This window comes from Panthera uncia, chromosome B1 (assembly GCF_023721935.1).
Source record: "Panthera uncia isolate 11264 chromosome B1, Puncia_PCG_1.0, whole genome shotgun sequence".
Classification (NCBI taxonomy): Eukaryota; Metazoa; Chordata; class Mammalia; order Carnivora; family Felidae; genus Panthera; species Panthera uncia.
Window position 1 is genome coordinate 157,887,398 of NC_064811.1, and position 17,866 is coordinate 157,905,263.

Genomic DNA, 17,866 nt, shown 5'->3' on the forward strand with positions numbered 1-17,866 from the left:
TCTGCTGGCAGAGTTCCTCGTATTCAGGAATGGGTCGATGGAAGGGCTGAGGAAGAGAAGAATGTCTTAACTACAATTTGATACGTTAGCTTTTCTTACCTCTTCCCTAATCCTCTTTTGCCTCCCCACTTTTCCTAAGCTGTCTTTCTTGCCAGGTGCCCAAAGTTGGGAGCCTGCCCCTGACTACCGAGGTTCTGAAAAGCCTAGCAGCTCCTCCAGCCCTAGAGAAGAAGCCTCAGGTGGCCTACAAGACTGAGATCATCGGAGGGGTGGTGGTACACACGCCCATCAATCAGGTGCTGGGACCTGGGGCTTCTGGCGGGGGCAGGAGGGGGCAGGGGTATGGGGGTGTCCATAGTGTGCCAGTGATGTGCACAGAGGTGGGCTGCACTGAGGAAAGGTAGTTGTGGGTGGGGGAGCCAGTGCAGATGGGGTGGCCAAGAAAACCCGGGACAGGGGTGGGTGTGAATAGTAGCAGTACAGAAATCAGGGCCACCATATCTTGAGGCATTTTGGCCGGTATGGTCCTGCACCATACATGGGAGACTAGCACTTGTAAATCACAGGGGCAAAACAAGCCTACTGTCCCTCCTCCCATAGGGTGTTTCTCCCCTCTTCTGGTTTGCCTTCTCTGTCCTTACCTTTTCCTGGGTCTGCCCAACTTCGCGAGCCTTGTTCTCTGACAGCACCCAGTACAGTGCCTGATGGGAGCAAAATGAATGTTTACTTTCTTGTTATTTCTTCTTTGATTGCTATCATGGGTAAAGAGGCAAGAGAGGCTTCCTCGAGAGAGCTGGGTGAGGCATGGGGTTTGCCGTGTGAGGAGCAAGGGGAGGTACTAATCCTGACACTGTTTCCTTGTAGAACGGTGGGGATGGGCAGGAAGGGAGTGAACCCGGGTCCCACACCATCCTTCGAAGGTCTCAGAGTTACATCCCCACGACAGGCAGCCATGTTTCCTCTGGGCCCCACTTCATTAAGAGCGGCTACTGCGTGAAGCAAGGGAATGTGGTGAGTGTCAGCGCTGGGGCCAGAGTGAGTCCTGGTGACTCCTGGGAGCGGTGGTTGTGGGCAGTGCACAGGGGACAGCTGGCTGCAAGGAGGAGCTGCCCACCTCCCAAACCGGTGAAAGGTTTGGGACTAAATACTCACCCCTGCATGCCTGAGGCTCTGCCTCTAATAGGAAGAAGTCTCTCCCTCTGCTGACCCCGTCTCTCCCATTGAATGTGGGAGCCCAGCTTCCATTGGGCTGGGTACCCAGGAGCTTAGAACTGGAACACCCTCTGGAATGCTGGGACCTCTTCTTAATGTCCTGCTCTTGCTTTTTATTTCAGCGGAAGAGCTGGAAACGTCGCTTCTTTGCACTTGATGACTTTACTCTCTGCTACTTCAAGTGTGAACAGGTTTGTAGTCATTCTGGGGCCCTTCTGACAGGCCATGGAAGCAAGAGGCACACAGGTGACACTGACATGTGTGTGCATGAGTAGAGATGTGGGCACACACACAGGCCTGTGGGGTGCCTCTGTCTTATGAGCATCCATCCCATGTGTACATCTTTACGTCCATAGTAACGTGGACTTTGCTTTCTCCCTCCCTCAACGCAGTGAGCTGCTCTGTGGTCAGAGCCACAGAATATCTTCTTAGAACTTTTTCCTCTCTTGATAGTTATTTTGAGACTTTGCCTTGTTTGCAGTGTACCTCTGATCAGAGAGATACATTCATCAGCTGGGCTGGGTTGTGGCATTATGTGGATAGTCTCATTTACCTATCTTATTTTTTCCACCAGGACCGAGAACCACTGCGCACTATATTTCTCAAGGATGTTCTTAAGACCCATGAGTGTCTGGTCAAATCTGGGTAATCATGTCTGCTTACTTTTTTTTTTCTGATAGGAATCCCCATTTGCCTGCCTAAATCTTCATTTACTACCCTTCAGAGGCTCTATTTAAGAATTTTCTCCCATGAGCATGACAGGGCCTGACATCTCACTTACTGCGTCCAAACTAATGCAGCTAAGAGACCAAACTGGGCAAGCTCATCTCATCTTTTCCCTTTGCCTTTCTCTGGCCCCTGAGGAGACAGGCTGAGTCTAAATAATAATTTTTGATGTAGAAAAAGAAAGAATGTGGGAAAAAGAAGAGAGTGGTGTTGGGATGCTTCTCAAGTGTTAGAATTAAATGCTCATTGCATGGGAGGCTTAGGGCTCAGAGCAGGGACAGTGTCCTGAGGTCTCACTTATCAGCACTTCTGGTCAGATCACTGCTTATTCCAATGCTTCTTCCCTGAACTTCTTACGCCTTTTCCCCTTTTTTGACAAAGTCCTGGATATGTCCTTAACACAAAGGTGATTAACAGCTTCTCTGTGTGACTCCCTTGTAGAGGAATAGCGAGTATTTTTAATGTGTTCCTCTTCCCACTAGGAAGAGTGCCATGGTGCATAGGAGGACTTTGGGATCTGGGGCCCATAGGCAAAGGCTCTCTCCTGTAGTCAATATAGATACAGATGCCCTTAGAACTAAACTGTAGAAACCCAAGGGCATCTGGACATTTAAAAGTCCTCCTTTTGCCCCTTAAGCTCCAGTCTTTAGAGACTGTTTGCGTCTCTCCATCCCATGGACTGTGCATTACAGACCAACATCATCAGGGAGGCTCTTAGCAGCAGGCAGACTGTTATCACATGAAGGCATAGGAAGGTCTTACATGGCAACAAAAGGCCACATGACCCCAAGGAAGCAGGGACTGAACTGGAGCTGTACTGAGTCTTGCAAATGATATTTGCAGAGTAGAGATTAGGGAGGTTCCCAGTGACAGTTTGTATTCCATAAAAGTGGCTGGTGATGGATGTTCCAGAAGTGTGGTTCCAGAGGTTGATGGTGGGTGGAGGAAAGACTGGGCATGACTGCATCCTCAGAGATGATTCCTGACTTCACAGGGGCCCATGCAAACAGGTAGGTGGACAGCCACCTGGGCATGTTGGGCAGCTTAGCGAGCCCAGATGGCATTGAGTCCTAAGAGTGCTCTGTACTTCACCTGAGTCTCTCACTGCCACAGTCAGACTGAATCCTTAGTGAAGGAATTAAGAGAGCTTCAGATCATTAGGGAAAGAAGTCCTCAAGGCTCTGCGGGTTCCAGGCCTATGAGACTGTGCGGCCTCCCCAAACCCAGTTAGGAAGCTTTAGGGCATCTGCGTAGTCAACAAACATTTGTTAACTTGAATTAAATTGAACTGAATTGAATTGAAAGGCAACGTGTAGCTTGGGAAGTAGATGTGACAAGGGTGGGGATTTCCTCCTTGCTTTGCTTTCGTCTCTTCAGTAGTCGATGACATGAGTGTACTGTATGTGTGTGAGTAATTTAAAAAACGAAAACAGTTTAGTCAGTAAGAAGAGCCATCTCCATTCAGAAAGTAATAATGGTCAGTGAAATGTTTCAAGTGACCGCTATATGACATGCATGGTAGCAGATGCCTTATGTACTTCATACATTGATCTTTGTGGTCACCAGCCTGGTAAGGGGGGTCTTCTCATCTCCTTTTTACAGTTGGGGAACAAAGGCCCACAAAGATTTAAAATATTCCTACAATATCTTTTCCCCAAGTGGAGTCAGGATTTGGTCCCAGGTCTTTCTGACACTGTCTTGCTGTCCCTTCCCACGTGGGTCTTTAGTCTCTTGCTCCTCCTTTGCCCGGGTGCCCATGTCACTGGCTCAGTGCCTGCCATGTCCTTCCAAGTCCTCATTCATGAAGCCAACTCTGCCTGCAATCAGTCCTTTTTTGGAATTATTCTCACTCTTAGCGTAAGAACACACAGTCTAACATCTAATTGTATAGTTTTGCTTTATTTATTTTTTTTGGTTCTTTTATTGGGAAGAAATTAGATCTTTCACTCCTTATGTATTGCCCACAGCACCTGGATACACACAACAGGCGCTCAACACTGCAAATAATTTTGGCCGGTTTAGGGTTTGTCACTGGGCACCACCTACATCTCCCCTTTTTCCTTGTAGAAGTCAGGATTCTTCCCAAACTCATACCGAGTTTGAAGTATCTTAAAGTAGTCTAGTTTCTCCTTCCATATCTCATTGGTTCCCCGTCTCAACCCAGTACATGGTGGCACAGAGCAGTAATTTAATGAAGCTGATGAGGTTGCTGCTTGTGGGGAGGAAGGCTTTGGAAGTGAGAGTTGGTTCCCATAGGAGAGGCAAATGGTAATGGAGTACTTAAAAGCATAGATTCTGAAGTCAGACCTGGGTTCAAATCCTTGCTCTGCTGTTTACTAACTTCGGCACCATGGACAAGTCACGTAGCCTCTCTGAGGCTAGGTTTCCTCATCCACAAAGTGGGGGAAGTCTTAAGTTCCTTACTGGATTGTTGTAAACATTGGATAAAATAACACACTCAAAAACACTCAAAGAACAGATTGGTGGTTGTCAGAGGTGGGAGGTGGGGGGTGGGCAAAATGGGTAAAGGGGATCAGAAGGCACAAACTTCCATTTATAAAATAAATAAGTCCTAGTAATGTGATGTACAGTATGGTAACCATAATTAATAATGCTATATTGGATATTTGTAAGTTGCTGAGGGAGTAGACCTTAAAAGTTCTCATCACAAGAAAAAAAGAGCTTGTAACTATGTGTGGTGACTGATGTCAACTAGACTTCTTGTGGTGATCAGTTCACAATATATACAAATACTGCATCACTATCTTGTGTACCTGAAACTAATAAAATGTTACAGGTACATTCTCTGTCTCTATGTCTTTATATATAAATAATATCTTATGTATTAATAAATATGTAAAATTAATAATTGATTAGTTACATTTACATATTTATAAAACCAATAAAATGTTCATCTGCTTGACCCTGAAAAAAGCACTTAAAGCAGTGCTTTGTACAAAGAACTTTATACATCTTGGCCCCTAACTGCCCCTTCCCCCCACAACTATAGGTCATATGGGATGTGATGGATCTTAGGCAGGAGGCTTTAGAGGGAAAGGAGCATTATCTTGTTAGAACTGGTGGTGGGGTGTGTGTGTGTGTGGGATTTCCATGGGGATGGCAAGACCTCCTGAGAACCTGTGGGAAGTTAAGCTGGAAGAGACCCCTGTCATGGTATTTGAGGCAGAGGCTGGAGGAAGAATGGCCTGGGAGCCCCCTTTCTATGGGAGAGGGCGCAGGAGCCTTTACTTGGGATAAATCATGTCCTCAGTGTGTGTGCAGGCATGCCTGGTAACTTGCTTTCTCTTTGTCTAGTGATCTCTTAATGAGGGACAACCTGTTTGAAATCATAACAAGCTCCAGGACCTTCTACATACAGGTAAAAGGCTCACTCTGAGAAGACTTTTGTGTTCTCTTTCTGTGAATGGTGTGCGATAGGTCTTGCCCTTTCCTCTGCTTTCTCTTTTATTTTGTTTGAAGTTTCTAGGTAGTAAATTTAGCCCCTGATAGTCAGTCTGAGTCCCATTTTATTCTAAACAGGATGTTTGCCAGAAGCTTCCCAACCATAAAATAATAAGAACAGGTTGAGCCTCTGAACTGGGGAATGTGAGTTTGTACCAGCTGCTCTCAGCTGCTGGGCGCCAACTAAGCAGAGAAAAGGAGAACTAGCCAGTGGTTTCACTTCTCCTTTGGAGGGTATTTATAAGCCCCGCCTGTGTGGACATTGCTGTGTGCGGAAGAACCGAAGCACAGAGGGCCCTGTGCAGGCACCAGGTGCAAAGCCCAGCTGCACAGAGAAAGCCATTGTTTGGGCTCTGACAGTTCAGCTCTCAGAAGCTTCTCCCTCCACCCACAGCTTTGGAGTTCTCCCAGCTCTTTCTTAAATCATAGGAGCGAGAAAGGCAGATACCCAAGCAGGGCCTAGACTTTCAATGCCAAGTCCCTACCCAAGCTGGCCTAGTAATCTACAGAGAATGCCTTGATCCATGCAGCATCATGATAATGCCGCGTTTCTGGGATTCAGACTGCCATGCAATGTGTTGGTTTAGATGTGGGCTCCCTAGCCAAGGCTTTTCAGGGTTCCCAGTGCTCTTTCTTTGTTCCAAGTGTCACTCCCCACTAAGTACCATCTGTTGTTCCACAGGGCCATCCCTCCCCCATTTCTTGGGCAGCAGCTCCATAGTCCTGACCCTTCTGAGCTGGTCATTCTGCCTGAGCCCAGCAGACATGCTGGCAGCCTTAACTACCTGTGGGCTCCATTCATTCACCCAAGCGTGTGTCACTGGGGAAGAGGGAGCTGTGCATAGCATTGCTGGAGTTGTTAGAGCTGGTTCCATTGTCATTCAGGGACAGGGTTTAAATTGTAGGTTCGAAAAGTTTCCAGTTCTTGAATTTAACAGGTATTTGTAGAGTATCCTTAGAGTGCCATGCATTTTGCTTCATACTGGGGATGACACTGTGTTAAATAGAATAGATCGTGAACTGGAGAGAGAGAGTCAGGTAAACAGGCAATTAAAACAGTGTGATGGGGTCGAGGAAGGAGTGTTGGGTTGTTGAACACAGGGGAGTTTTGGGGGGCAGTGAAACTATTCTGTATGATACTGTAATGGTGGATATATGAAATAGAACTTTATAGAAGGCAATAAAAATAAAGAGTAAACTTTAATATATGTGAATTTAAAAAATCACTTAGGCAGTTGGGTGATTCTAGCATGGCATATAGACTGTGACAAAAGAGCCTAAATGCGTTATAGGGTTGGAACGACCTCACTGAAGGGGCTAGGGAAATTAAAAAAAAGGAAGCAAATGAACAAAAAAACCTGGTGTGTAAGTGCTACCATGACAGTGAGTTGTGGTTGCCATGGGAACTCCTAAAAGGGGCATCTCCCCCATCTCGGAGTTGGGGGAGGTTTCTTGCAGGCAGGCACAGCTAAACTGAGTCAGTTGGGAGAAGAGTGGCCTAGGCAGAGAGAACAGCATGTGTGAAAAAGCCTGGAGATAAAAGGAGCACAGGGCACAGGGAGGGCTGGGAAGCCTGTGTGGAGGGCCCATGCCTTATAGCCCCTATTAGAGAGCTTGTATTTTATCCTGAGGGTTGGGTCCCATTGAGGTTGAACCCAGGGAGTGGCCCAATCAAATTTGCCTTCTAAAAATGCCACCTGGGCAAGTGATCTAACGTTCAAACCCTGTTTTCCTCATCTGTAAAGTGGCGATGATATCCCTCAACCAACCACATTAATGGTGTGCTGGCTATGAGTTTCCAGGCCCAGGGCAGTATAGACAGATGAAGAAAAGGTAAGACAGGAGGTAGAGAGAGAAGTTTGGTGTCTGTGGTAGTAATTTGGGTGACGGATGAAAGAAGCTTGAACTAGGATGGATGGAGAAAAATGGACAACTTAAAAACTATTGAAGAGTTGTTTCTGGGACTTGGTTGTGCGTTGGATGTGGGCTGAGGGGAGATGGGGAGGCAAGGACACCGCTGGGTGTTTGGCCTGGGCCTCAGGGTGTCAGACAACAGCAATCACTTAGACCACAGCCAGGCGAGGAGGTACTGGTGAGTGTGAAGGCAAGCCTAGTGTTGGGGGTTCTGAGTTGACAGTGTCTGTGGGACATTGAAGGTGACGTGTTATGAAGGTCCTTCAGTAGACAGTGCCTGACACATGGTTGGTACTAAATAAGTATTTGTCAAGTGAACGATTATGCTCGGTAAGAGCTTTGGACTAGAGAGAGTGATTTGGGAAATGTGAATCCCAACAAGAACAAAGTTTAAGAGACATTGGTTGCATCATCTGAATGAATGTATGCACATTTACCAGAGCTTCTCATCACTTTTACCACCGTTTGCCTTCTAGTCTCACATTTCCAGGATAAAAGTATACTAGCATCACCCTGAAATAAACAAATGAGTGAACAAGTCTGTTTACAGCACTTAACTCAGAGAGAGTAGAAAACTGAGAAGAACATAGAGTAAAAGTCATTAAAAATATGTATTAATTTATTTTCAGATAGTAACCAAAAACTCAGTTATGTTAACACGAGTAGTATTTTATGAAAAATAGGTATATTTCTAAAACAAAAAACGCAACAAAAGTAGCATTGTTTTTATGTTTTTGCAAATCTCTTTAATGGCTGGCTTAAAAGGAGACAGCATTCTCCTATCTGCTTCTGCATTCTATCTGTGGCCATATGTTGTTTTGGTTGAAGAATATGAAGAAAATCTGGCCTTGCACAGATACGTATTTGCAAAAAAGGACTATTTTAATAGCTTTGTCAGATAATTGTGGATAGTCTTCTTTGATTCTATATGAAAACTTGACAAATGGTAGTTTCTTAGTGTTCAGGTGCAGTGTGGAATTGGAAGCCAATATCAATATTGGTAAACTTCCATGCTTTTACATTAAAATCCACTGGTCAGTTTCATACTTTGAATGGATCCTTTTTACCAATGCATGATTTGGTAACTTCATGCGCTGGCCGTTAGGAAAATAGTGGTCACACAGAGGTATGCAGATCTTCTAATTGTTGACACATTTTATTATATATAATATCAAAAAATCACATTTGTTAATAGCACCACAACGATCATCATCAACCAAGTCTTTTTTCCTTTTTCTTTTTTCTTTTGAGAGAGAGAGAGAGACAGAGACAGAGAGAAAGACAGGGAGAGAGATGGAGAGCATGTGCACCTGAGTAGGGGAGGGACAGAGAGAGAGGGAGAGAGAGAATCTCAAGCAGGCTCCACACCATTAGCGCCAAGCTCCATGCAGGGCTCGAACCCATGAACTTTTGAGATCATGACCTGAGCTGAAGTCGGATGCTTAACCGACTGACCAACCCAGGTGACCCAATAAAGTCTTTAAGTACGGAAAGCTTTTGGAATTCTAATTTTGTTTGGAAGCTCAAAATTGGAAAAAAAAAAAAATGCTTTCATGATTTTCCCTGACTGAACAGACTCATTTCATTCATTTTTGAGGAAGTGTCCACCATTTACCTAAGTCTGAGTAAGTCTGACAGTTTGTCAGTCATTTGTTCCAAGTAAAAATTGTGTTTCATGAGAAAGGTAAAAGAATATAATGGCTTTCCCTACAGTTTGGTGCCAGCAGCTTTACCTACCATGCCTATGTGGCATTCTGACCTGCTTCCTAGGGGATGTTCAGTAAACCTGCCTGAAAGAACCACATATCCTCACTATCCGGGAAAGCTGGACCAGGGCAGCTGTAGGCAGGGTGAGCAGACTCCTTGGGCAGGGACAGAGGCTTGGGCAACAGAATGGGGCTGGCTGCCATCTGCTGAGGTGCTGGTCATTTATCTTCTGTCACATTTGCCTTCCAAGTCACACATCTATATAATTTGTGCCCGAGAATGCTACCCTGTGTTGGACACTTAGATGTCACAGGCACAGTGCTAAGTAGTTTACAGGCAGCACATCACTGAATTCACAGTGATATCTGAGACCATCTCCATCTTAGAGATGAGGAGACAGAATGTCTGAAGGCAAACTATTTGTTTGAGATCATCAACCTGGTGAATTATGGAACTGAGTAGGAGTCACCTAGTCAGGTGCTAGAGCAGGACCCACCCACTTGTGTTGTTTAAAAGCAGCTTGGTGCAGAGCACAAAGATGTAGAAGGTGTGGCTATAGACAACTAGGGGAGATCAGCTTGGGGTGATAGATCATGGTGACCAAGATCCAGGATCTGGCAGTAATCAGGTATCGAAGCTTGGGATGTCAGCAAGCTTATCAGCAGGTTCTCAGTCCTGGGCAAGGGTTCAAAATGAGATTTCAATCCTTGGAATACGAGACATGCAGCAGTCACCATTTCCCCATTTCCCTTTCATAGAAGGTCAGGGGTATTAGGTAGGAGGATGTAGTTACTCCAGATGAGAAATGTAGTGCAGACTGGTTTGGGTAACTTGGTATAGGCCTAGTTGTCAGAACTAGGGGGCTATGTCAGGATAAGAGTAGTAATAAGATGGCCCCTATGTGAATTGCAGAGTGTTGGTATAGAGCTCTTACAGTAAGTAAGATAGATACTTACTGTTTTAATTTAGACTACAGGGTGAATGACAGCATCTTGAACTATGTAGTGCACAGTCTAGGCAATCATACTGGCAAGGCTGTGTCTAAAGATGGGATTGGTTCCTGGGGAGAAAGCAGGGATTATTAGCTGTTGGGCAGGGTGGGGAGGTGCAGAGGTTGGGAACAGACAAATGTTGGGCAGCTGCAGGAGAAGCCACCCTGGTAGGGACTGGAGACCTATTACTGATGACCTGTGGAATTCATTGCTTTAAACCGTGGCATCTGTTACAGTGCTGGGCTCATAGTAGGTACTCAGTAAAAGCTTGTAGGACTGCAATAAACATCAGGATACGGTGACTCATGCTTTTAATACCCTTTGTTCCTCTCACCTCCAAAACTACCCTCAAGGACAGAAACCCTACTTTTTCTTTTGAACCAATTGCCCAAAACAAATGCACACACTTAAGCACGCCAGGAAGAGGTGAAGGTATAGGTATGGTACTTCCTTTTTTATTCTACTGAGTTTTAAGCATCATTTAGGCTTCTTGCAATTCTCCATGCTGTGTGTGGACTTCAGCACTGTTTTTTTACCCCTGGTTCACGAAGCTACCTTTGAGGTGGTATTTTAAGATATTTTGGGGGTTTTGATGAAAGCTAAGCACAAGCCTTCCATAAAAGGTAGACATACACATACGCCATATGTTTGCACACAGTTTTTGAGGTTTTGAGGAATTTAGAGATTATAATTGTGATCTCAATAAAGTGGAAGTCTGTTTCTTCTCAATTTTTCTTACAATATCTGCTTTTCTATTGGAATAATATTTTTAAATGACATTTGTCAAACGTTAAAATAATGCTTACTAATGTTTATTATTACTCTCCTCATGGCTGGTTAACTCTGTAGGTTATCTAACGGAAAAATGTCCATATGTGGAGTTAGAGAATTGGGAAAAATATAACTAGCAAATAATTTCCATCTCTGAATTTCTAAATGTTTTCAGAAAGAGATTTAATAATTTTGCCCATCATATTAGCAAAGACTTAAAAATTGTAATATTTAATTCTAGCAAGGGTGCACGTAAAAAAATAATATATTGGTGGTAAGTGAAATCTATATTGTTGGCCAGAAATCCCTCTGACCAGATGTAACCAGAGCCTTAAAAGAACGCAAGTCTTTGGTAATTTTCCTAGAATCATAAGAATGAAAAAAGCTTTGTGCACAAAGGTGTGAATAGCAGCATTACTTATACTAAAGGAGAATTGGAAACAATCTAAATGTGTTTTATAGGATTTTGATTCTTGTGTCTGACTTCCCAGACGGTAAGTCAGGTGGTCCCTAGTTTTCTCTTATTCAGTGGCTCCTTGCTAGATGGAGGTAAGTTCCTAGAGAAGATGTACAAATACATTGGTGGAGCTTTAAAGGACAGTCAGTTAGGTGGCCTGTGGCTTGTGGGGAAGCATTTGACTTGGGGGGTGCTGTGTTGTGCTTGGGTGGTGGGAGGGGATAGAGTAGCTCAGTAGCCCTGGAAACTGTTGTCGTGTGGATCTTGCCAGACCTATTGTATGATGTGGGAGACGTTTGTCTCTCCTCAGGTCCCATCTTTCTCTTTCCCAGTCGTCTAACATTGCCCCCTACCAAATCGTGTGTCTCTCTACTTAATGGACAATTTAATTGCCTCCATCTCGTTCTATTCAAAGTAACCAAATAGGTTATCTCTTTTGATCCTGACAGTTTCATCCTTAGGTAGGAATTATGTGCAGTTTGAGTATGAGGAAACAGAAAAAAAAATCTCAGGGAGAAGGCAGTTAACATATTTATAATATTGAGGTTTGAGGCTTCATTCATGTCCCATGTGTAATAATAATAAAAACGATAACTAATACTTAAGAAGCCCTTTCTGTGCATCCGACACTGTTCAGACTGCTTTACCTAAATGAGTTCATTACATTTTCCCAGCAGTGCTACTTGCAGAACAGGCTAGGTCTGATGCTACTAAAATACCTTCTGGAAGGATCTTGGACACCTTGTCCTGTTTATCTTTTTGGACTAGTGATGGATTTTTCTCGGAAAACCCAACCATCAGGTTGTCACACAACTGGGAAAAGCCCAGTGGAGAGAGAATACACGTAAGTTTGCAGCTCTAGCGCCTGAGAGGGGTGTTCACCTTGAGCACTTGCTGCTATACCCGATTAACGCAGCGTGCCAGGATGTGACACTGTTTCTTTCCTAAGTGTCTTCTGCACACACCTAACCGATGTGGGTTTGTTTGGGGTGATAGAAAGGGGTAGGAATGCAAGTATGAGGATTAAAAAAAAAAAACCAAAAAACAAAACAACAAAACCCAAAACCAAAAAACAAAAACAAAAACTAGTGTTTTATCCAAATACAGTGCAAAGTAAAAGAATCGTTTGGGGGCTGCAGAAAGTGAGGGGTGTATGTGGAGAGTTTTGCAGGCTGGAGCGTGGTGTTTACATATACCGTACATAGGCACACAAATGCACACTTCTGATTTATGGTGGGACTGTTAGGGGAAGGCACAGGGGGCAGAGATTAGTGAATAGAAATTTCTGGAGGTCAGGAATTTGGTCTGGTCCCATCTCTGTGCTTGGCACCTGATGCTGTAAGACTGAGGGCCTCAGCAAACATTTGCTAGGTTTACTTGAACTCAACCCCTATAAAGCTAGAAGGCACTGAGAATTACGAGGGCTCCACCTGCCGCTCCTTGGTGTTTGGATTTTCCTTCCTTTTGTCACAGAGTCGCTGCTGCCCCCTTCTGGCGTTGGTGGGCATTTCTGGGGGATATGCCTTTTAAAGGTTTAGCAGTGTCCTACATGTTGTTAAGCTTAGTGCCCTGAGTCTACCAACTCTCCAGGCCTGGATGCAGTCACAACAGACCCGGGTCATTTGTGTTCTGAGGGAAGCCCTGTTCCTAGAGATAATATGAATGTTGGAGGATATGCAGAGGATTTGGCTTTAGCGGAACTAGAGTTGAAAATGGGATTATTCTGTTTGGATAGCTGTAGTAGAAAGAGGGACTGCATTGGGAGTCAGGAGAACTGGAATCTAGACCAGCCATAAACGTTGAACTTTGGCTTTCTGGGCCCCATTTACCTTTTCTGTAAAGCAGGAGGCCATTTGTGCTCTGGGCGGTGGGGGGTGGGGGTGTGGGGCTTCAGCCGGGACGGCCTCTGCCCCACTGCAGAGCAGATCCACTTTGAGCTGTTTTATTTATGGGGTGTCAAATAAGAGTTTGCAGAAAAAAATGTCCTCAAAAGTCTGAAAGCCACTGGACTGGATGATCTCTGGGATCCTTCCAATTCTAATGGTGTAATTTCATAAACTTAGAATTGAATCACAGACTTGAAAGCTGAAATCACAGTGCCAAAGATTTCTCCATAAGTGCTATGGGTGTTTTGCAGGCGGACAGTCCAGAAGACATGCACAGCTGGATTAAGGAGATCAGGGCAGCTGTCCAGGCCCTCAAATGCCACCCCAGAGTAAGTCATTTCCTTTCTGGTACGCAGCCGCTGTCAACTTGGAGATGAATTCTGCTTGAGTGGTCAGGTTTTATTTGGTGATGTAGGCAAGCAGCCTGTTCTGGATGCAGCTGAAGCCCCAGGCTGTCTTGTTTGTTTTCTCTTTCTACTGATTTAAGTACAGAGTTTCATTTTTATTTTTATTTTGGTTGTTTGAAAGCGGCAAGTTGGGTTGGGTAAAGAAACAGAGACTCTGATGTGTTCTACACGTCTCCCTGCCAGGCAGAACATGACACATCTGGAGTGAATTCCGTTGGTTGTACTTGATTTCCATAGACAGGGGTCTCTGGACCTATGAGGTGGTGATCCTAGGTGGCTGTTCTTCCTGGGGCTTTGGAGTAGACATTGTCAGGAAAGCCCTTATTTTCTTTTGTTTTTTTCTTCCCTTTTATTTTTGTAGGATATGTCCTTTTCTAGATCCATCTCTTTGACTCGCTCTGGAAGCTCCAGCCTGTCAGGTGGGCCCAACTCTGCCTTGTGCAGGGGGCGGCCAGCTGTGGAAGAGAAAAAAGCCCTCTGCAAAGCCCCCTCTGTGGCTTCCTCCTGGCAACCCTGGACACCTGTCCCCCAGGCCGGGGACAAGCTGCTTCCAGCTGAAGAGACTCCTGGGGACTCCTTGTTCATGCCTCGACCTGGGGAGAGCAGTACTTCTGGGGTGTTGCCCAGCTCCCGGATAAGGCACAGATCAGAGCCCCAGCACCCCAAGGAGAAGCCATTTCTGTTCAGCCTTGATGATGAGAGCATACGAACTTCTGATGTGTGATAGGGCACGGTACCCTGGGAGGGGGGAGGACTCAAGAAAAGGAGGCCATGACTCAGTTTCCCTACCTTTTGGAAGGCGGTCAGAGACCCTTTGGCACTCATATTCCTGTGGATGCTCTGTGGGGAGGGCCCATTCATTTTTTTTTTTTTTAAATATAATACAGCGTATTTGACTTGGAAAATCATGAGGTTTAGACCTGTAGGCATGCTCAGTGGCGAGCAGGTTGCCTCTCATTTGACCACTCCAAGGTCTTCCTGGTGAGAGGAGGTTTAGTAGTGCAGTTTCATCCCAACCAAGTTTTATTTCCGTGTCCTAGTTATAGTTTCTTCCTTTGGTTTCCAGGCCAGGCACAGAGTCTTGGGCAGTCATCTCGGTTATCCTATTCCTGTTTATTGGCTGAGGTCTAACAGTGAAGTAGGAGTAGGTAACTGACCCAGCTGAAAGCAGCAGACCTAGGCTCTGGCTTGGCTGGGATACATTCTGAGGGGAGGTGTTACGATCTGGGGGCTAGCAGGTAGCTCTTAGAATGTCCACTAAGGTAGATCCTCCCAGGGGAGAATCTTCCACTGGGGAAGAAATAGGGATCTCTTGTAAGGTATGGGGAAAGATTCAACCTCAGTGCATCAGCCAGTTTGGGGAATTATTCTGTTCTTGTCTACGACCCCAAATAATGTCAACGTGAGTGATAGACCTGCCCATCCAGTTTCTGTGTCAGGCCCCGAGGATGGGTTTATCAGTGTTAAAAGTTACGACTGTTGAGAATAGGGCAGACATTTCCACTGAAGTGGCGTTATTTGGAAGTTTCGAGGGTTGATAAGTGTATGATAATTCACTTGTGTGAATTATCTGTTTTAGATAAAAAATTATCTGTTTTAGAGTGTTAGAATTGTTTTGAAGCAGGTGCTGGGAAAACATGGATTATAGTTCATCCAGATAAACTTTTCTGATCCGTGTTTTCCAGACAGAAGAAAAGGTCTGTTTTAGCACAGATGGATTTCTTGAATCCTTACTTCACAGCTCTCTTCAATGGGCTGATATTAGTCTAATTTTAAGTGCTGTATATTATATACCCTGGCAGATTTGCTTTCTTTCTAACTTTTTCTGTTGCCCTTTGAATGAAGCCTTGTGTACTTGCATGATCACACCTTGTAATATGATAAGGTTCCATGTACTTAACAGTGAAGAGATACAAGGATAATCCTGAGAGGTATTTATATTTTTAATAAAATAGAAACTATGCATAGAAACATTGATTTAGAAGCTCTGCATTGCTGACTAGAGATTTCCCAGGTAGAAGAGCATAGATTGCCTTTTCCACCCAAATTTCTACCTTCTTTCAACTTGACAAAAGATACTATTTCCAGGTTCCTGGGAGAATTTGTCTAACTTAATGTGGCCTACTGCTAACTTACCAGGGTTCCCTAAAGGGATAGAAAAACTAACTCATTTCTGTCTGTACCTTTCATCAGCTAGATCAGTTAGTTACCTTTAAATTAAAAATTAAAGACTAGAGGAAGATACTGAGAGAAGCATTTTTACTTAAGTGAATATCTTCCCCTCCTTATGTCCAGATGTAATGCAGAGGTAAAAACATGTCATCAGAAACCCCTAGGGGCTTGAGGGAAATCTTTGTTCCTTTAATGCAGTGTAGTTCCCTTGCATTGTTTGGCCTAGTGGTCCTGTTATAAAAAAAGACATCTACTGGATCTCTCTCTTTTTCTCTCTCCCCACTCTTTTTTGCAGACTCTTGTAGACTTTTGTCCTCAGAAATCTGTGCTTTGGGAGTTAGTTATTCATGGGTGAGTGAGGTTACAGCTTCAAGTAGCCATTTCAAATTCTTAAAGCTCCTCATCTCTGGTTTCATCTTCAAATTTTCCTTAAGAAAATTCTTTGGCTAGGTCAAAGAAGGTACACAATAAATGATATTGCACTAGCAAAAATAAATTAGGAACTTTTGAGATCTCTTTAAACATTCCCCAACTCATGAAAGCTGTCATCCTCTGGCAAAAATGTATCCATTTCTCTTTTGTTAAGTAAACTCTCTGCTAGAATACTACTGCTAAATTAATTGGCCATTATAGTAAGCTGATATATTTCTCATTCAGTAGGGTCTATTTTAAGAATGTGAGTTCAATATGCTTATAAATCTAGACTGTATTATTATGATGGAAACAAGGACTGTAGATGGCAAATACTTGGGAATACCAAGTGAGAACATTGTTAATGTGGTTCCAACACTAGATAAATAGAATTATCTTCAATGGCACTTAAAAGCATTCTAATTCCCAAACCTTATTTCAGAATTCCTTTTGTGTCCATATTTCTTACCTTCTGACCAATTTCACATCACAATTTTTAATGTCACTTCACGTGTGAGCCAAAGATGGTGCCTATGCAATCAAAGCATTTGGCTTTAAAATTTTTTAATGTTTGTTTGTTTTTGAGAGAGAGAGAGAGGGAGACACAGAACCCGAAGCAGGCACCAGGCTCTGAGCTGTCAGCACAGAGCCTGACATGGGACTTGAACCCACTAACCACAAAATCATGACCTGAGCCAAAGTTGGACGCTCAACCCACTGAGCCACTCAGGTGCCCCAAGTGGTCTTCCCTATAATTGAACTATTTACCATTCACTATCTTGAAAGCTTAAGAACTTAAGCTTAATAATGAAAGCGTAAGAATTTCTGTGGTGGTTGGTAAATGTAGTTTGGCCTTTTGCATCCTGTGAGACATTGTAACCCTAGTAAGGTGAAGAGTAGACTCAGGTCGAAATATTGGAGGTTATACGTTTATTTTTGAGTAGAATGCTGAGCTCACATGAAAAAGAGCAGAGGTAAGGCCCAGCTTTGTAGTTTACTTGACACAAAAGGTTTTTTCTTTTTCTTCCTAAATATAACTGTGCTCTGATATGAGTAAAAGCAACCAATAAATAAATAGCAGACTGAGTAGCTGAGCGGTGGGCTTTGATGTTAGTTTTCACTGTTGACCAGATAAACAGGCACATGGAAGTAACACCATTTTGGAAATTGAGTTTCCCAAATGAGCTTTGTTTATAAACTTTGAACATATCAAAAATGGGCAGTTTATTAAATCTTTTCTACCAACTTCACTTTTTTTCCCCTCATCCTTTTTTTCCTCCATGTTATTGCCTGCAGCAGTTACAGTCACTCATGCTAAGTAGAATTTGAATAAAGCTAATATTGGCAAAAATATACTGTTTGACCCCTTCCCCCACTGCTTATGGTGTGGCATGATTTTGTGTTTTGAACCAGTACGTTTCAGCTGTGAAATGCACTCACTGCAAGCACTGAGCTGAGTGCATGGAAACTGTTATGCTTCTCATTTTATGTGATCTACTAATTGGTATGTAGCAAAAATAATTTTCTAAAACTGTTTTGTTGCTTGTTTTGTAATAAAACCATGTGAAATACTGAAATATGGTGTATGTTTTCCTAACGCTGACCTTCTGTCCGTGGGTGGGTGATCTCTCTAGTCAGTGTGCCCTGTTACTGGTTTTCCGCACTTCCCGAGGTAAGTGCCTGCACAGGGCAGGGCTGGCGACCTCTCTTAGTGGCGTGGGGGTAGACCTGGCCCCGGGGCGGGGACGG

The 17,866-nt window shown here is 44.0% G+C and overlaps 2 protein-coding genes across 3 annotated transcripts in view; one reads left to right on the forward strand and one right to left on the reverse strand.

Annotated features, from left to right (window-relative positions):
* The window catches only part of PLEKHA2 (pleckstrin homology domain containing A2), a 57,689-nt gene extending 40,099 nt beyond the window's left edge, over positions 1–17,590 (forward strand). For both annotated transcript variants that reach the window (XM_049632441.1, XM_049632439.1), the window contains exons 6-12: positions 156–296; positions 865–1,011; positions 1,335–1,403; positions 1,787–1,857; positions 5,254–5,317; positions 13,379–13,456; positions 13,896–17,590. In XM_049632441.1, coding sequence (XP_049488398.1) covers positions 156–296; positions 865–1,011; positions 1,335–1,403; positions 1,787–1,857; positions 5,254–5,317; positions 13,379–13,456; positions 13,896–14,258 — 933 coding nt within the window. In that variant the 3' untranslated portion in view covers positions 14,259–17,590. The remainder of the gene's footprint in view (positions 1–155; positions 297–864; positions 1,012–1,334; positions 1,404–1,786; positions 1,858–5,253; positions 5,318–13,378; positions 13,457–13,895) is intronic.
* TM2D2 (TM2 domain containing 2) overlaps positions 1–17,866 on the reverse strand; it is a 42,315-nt gene that overhangs the window by 6,504 nt on the left and 17,945 nt on the right. The window contains exon 4 of the mRNA XM_049632443.1: positions 642–701. Within this exon, the coding sequence (XP_049488400.1) occupies positions 642–701 (60 nt within the window). The remainder of the gene's footprint in view (positions 1–641; positions 702–17,866) is intronic.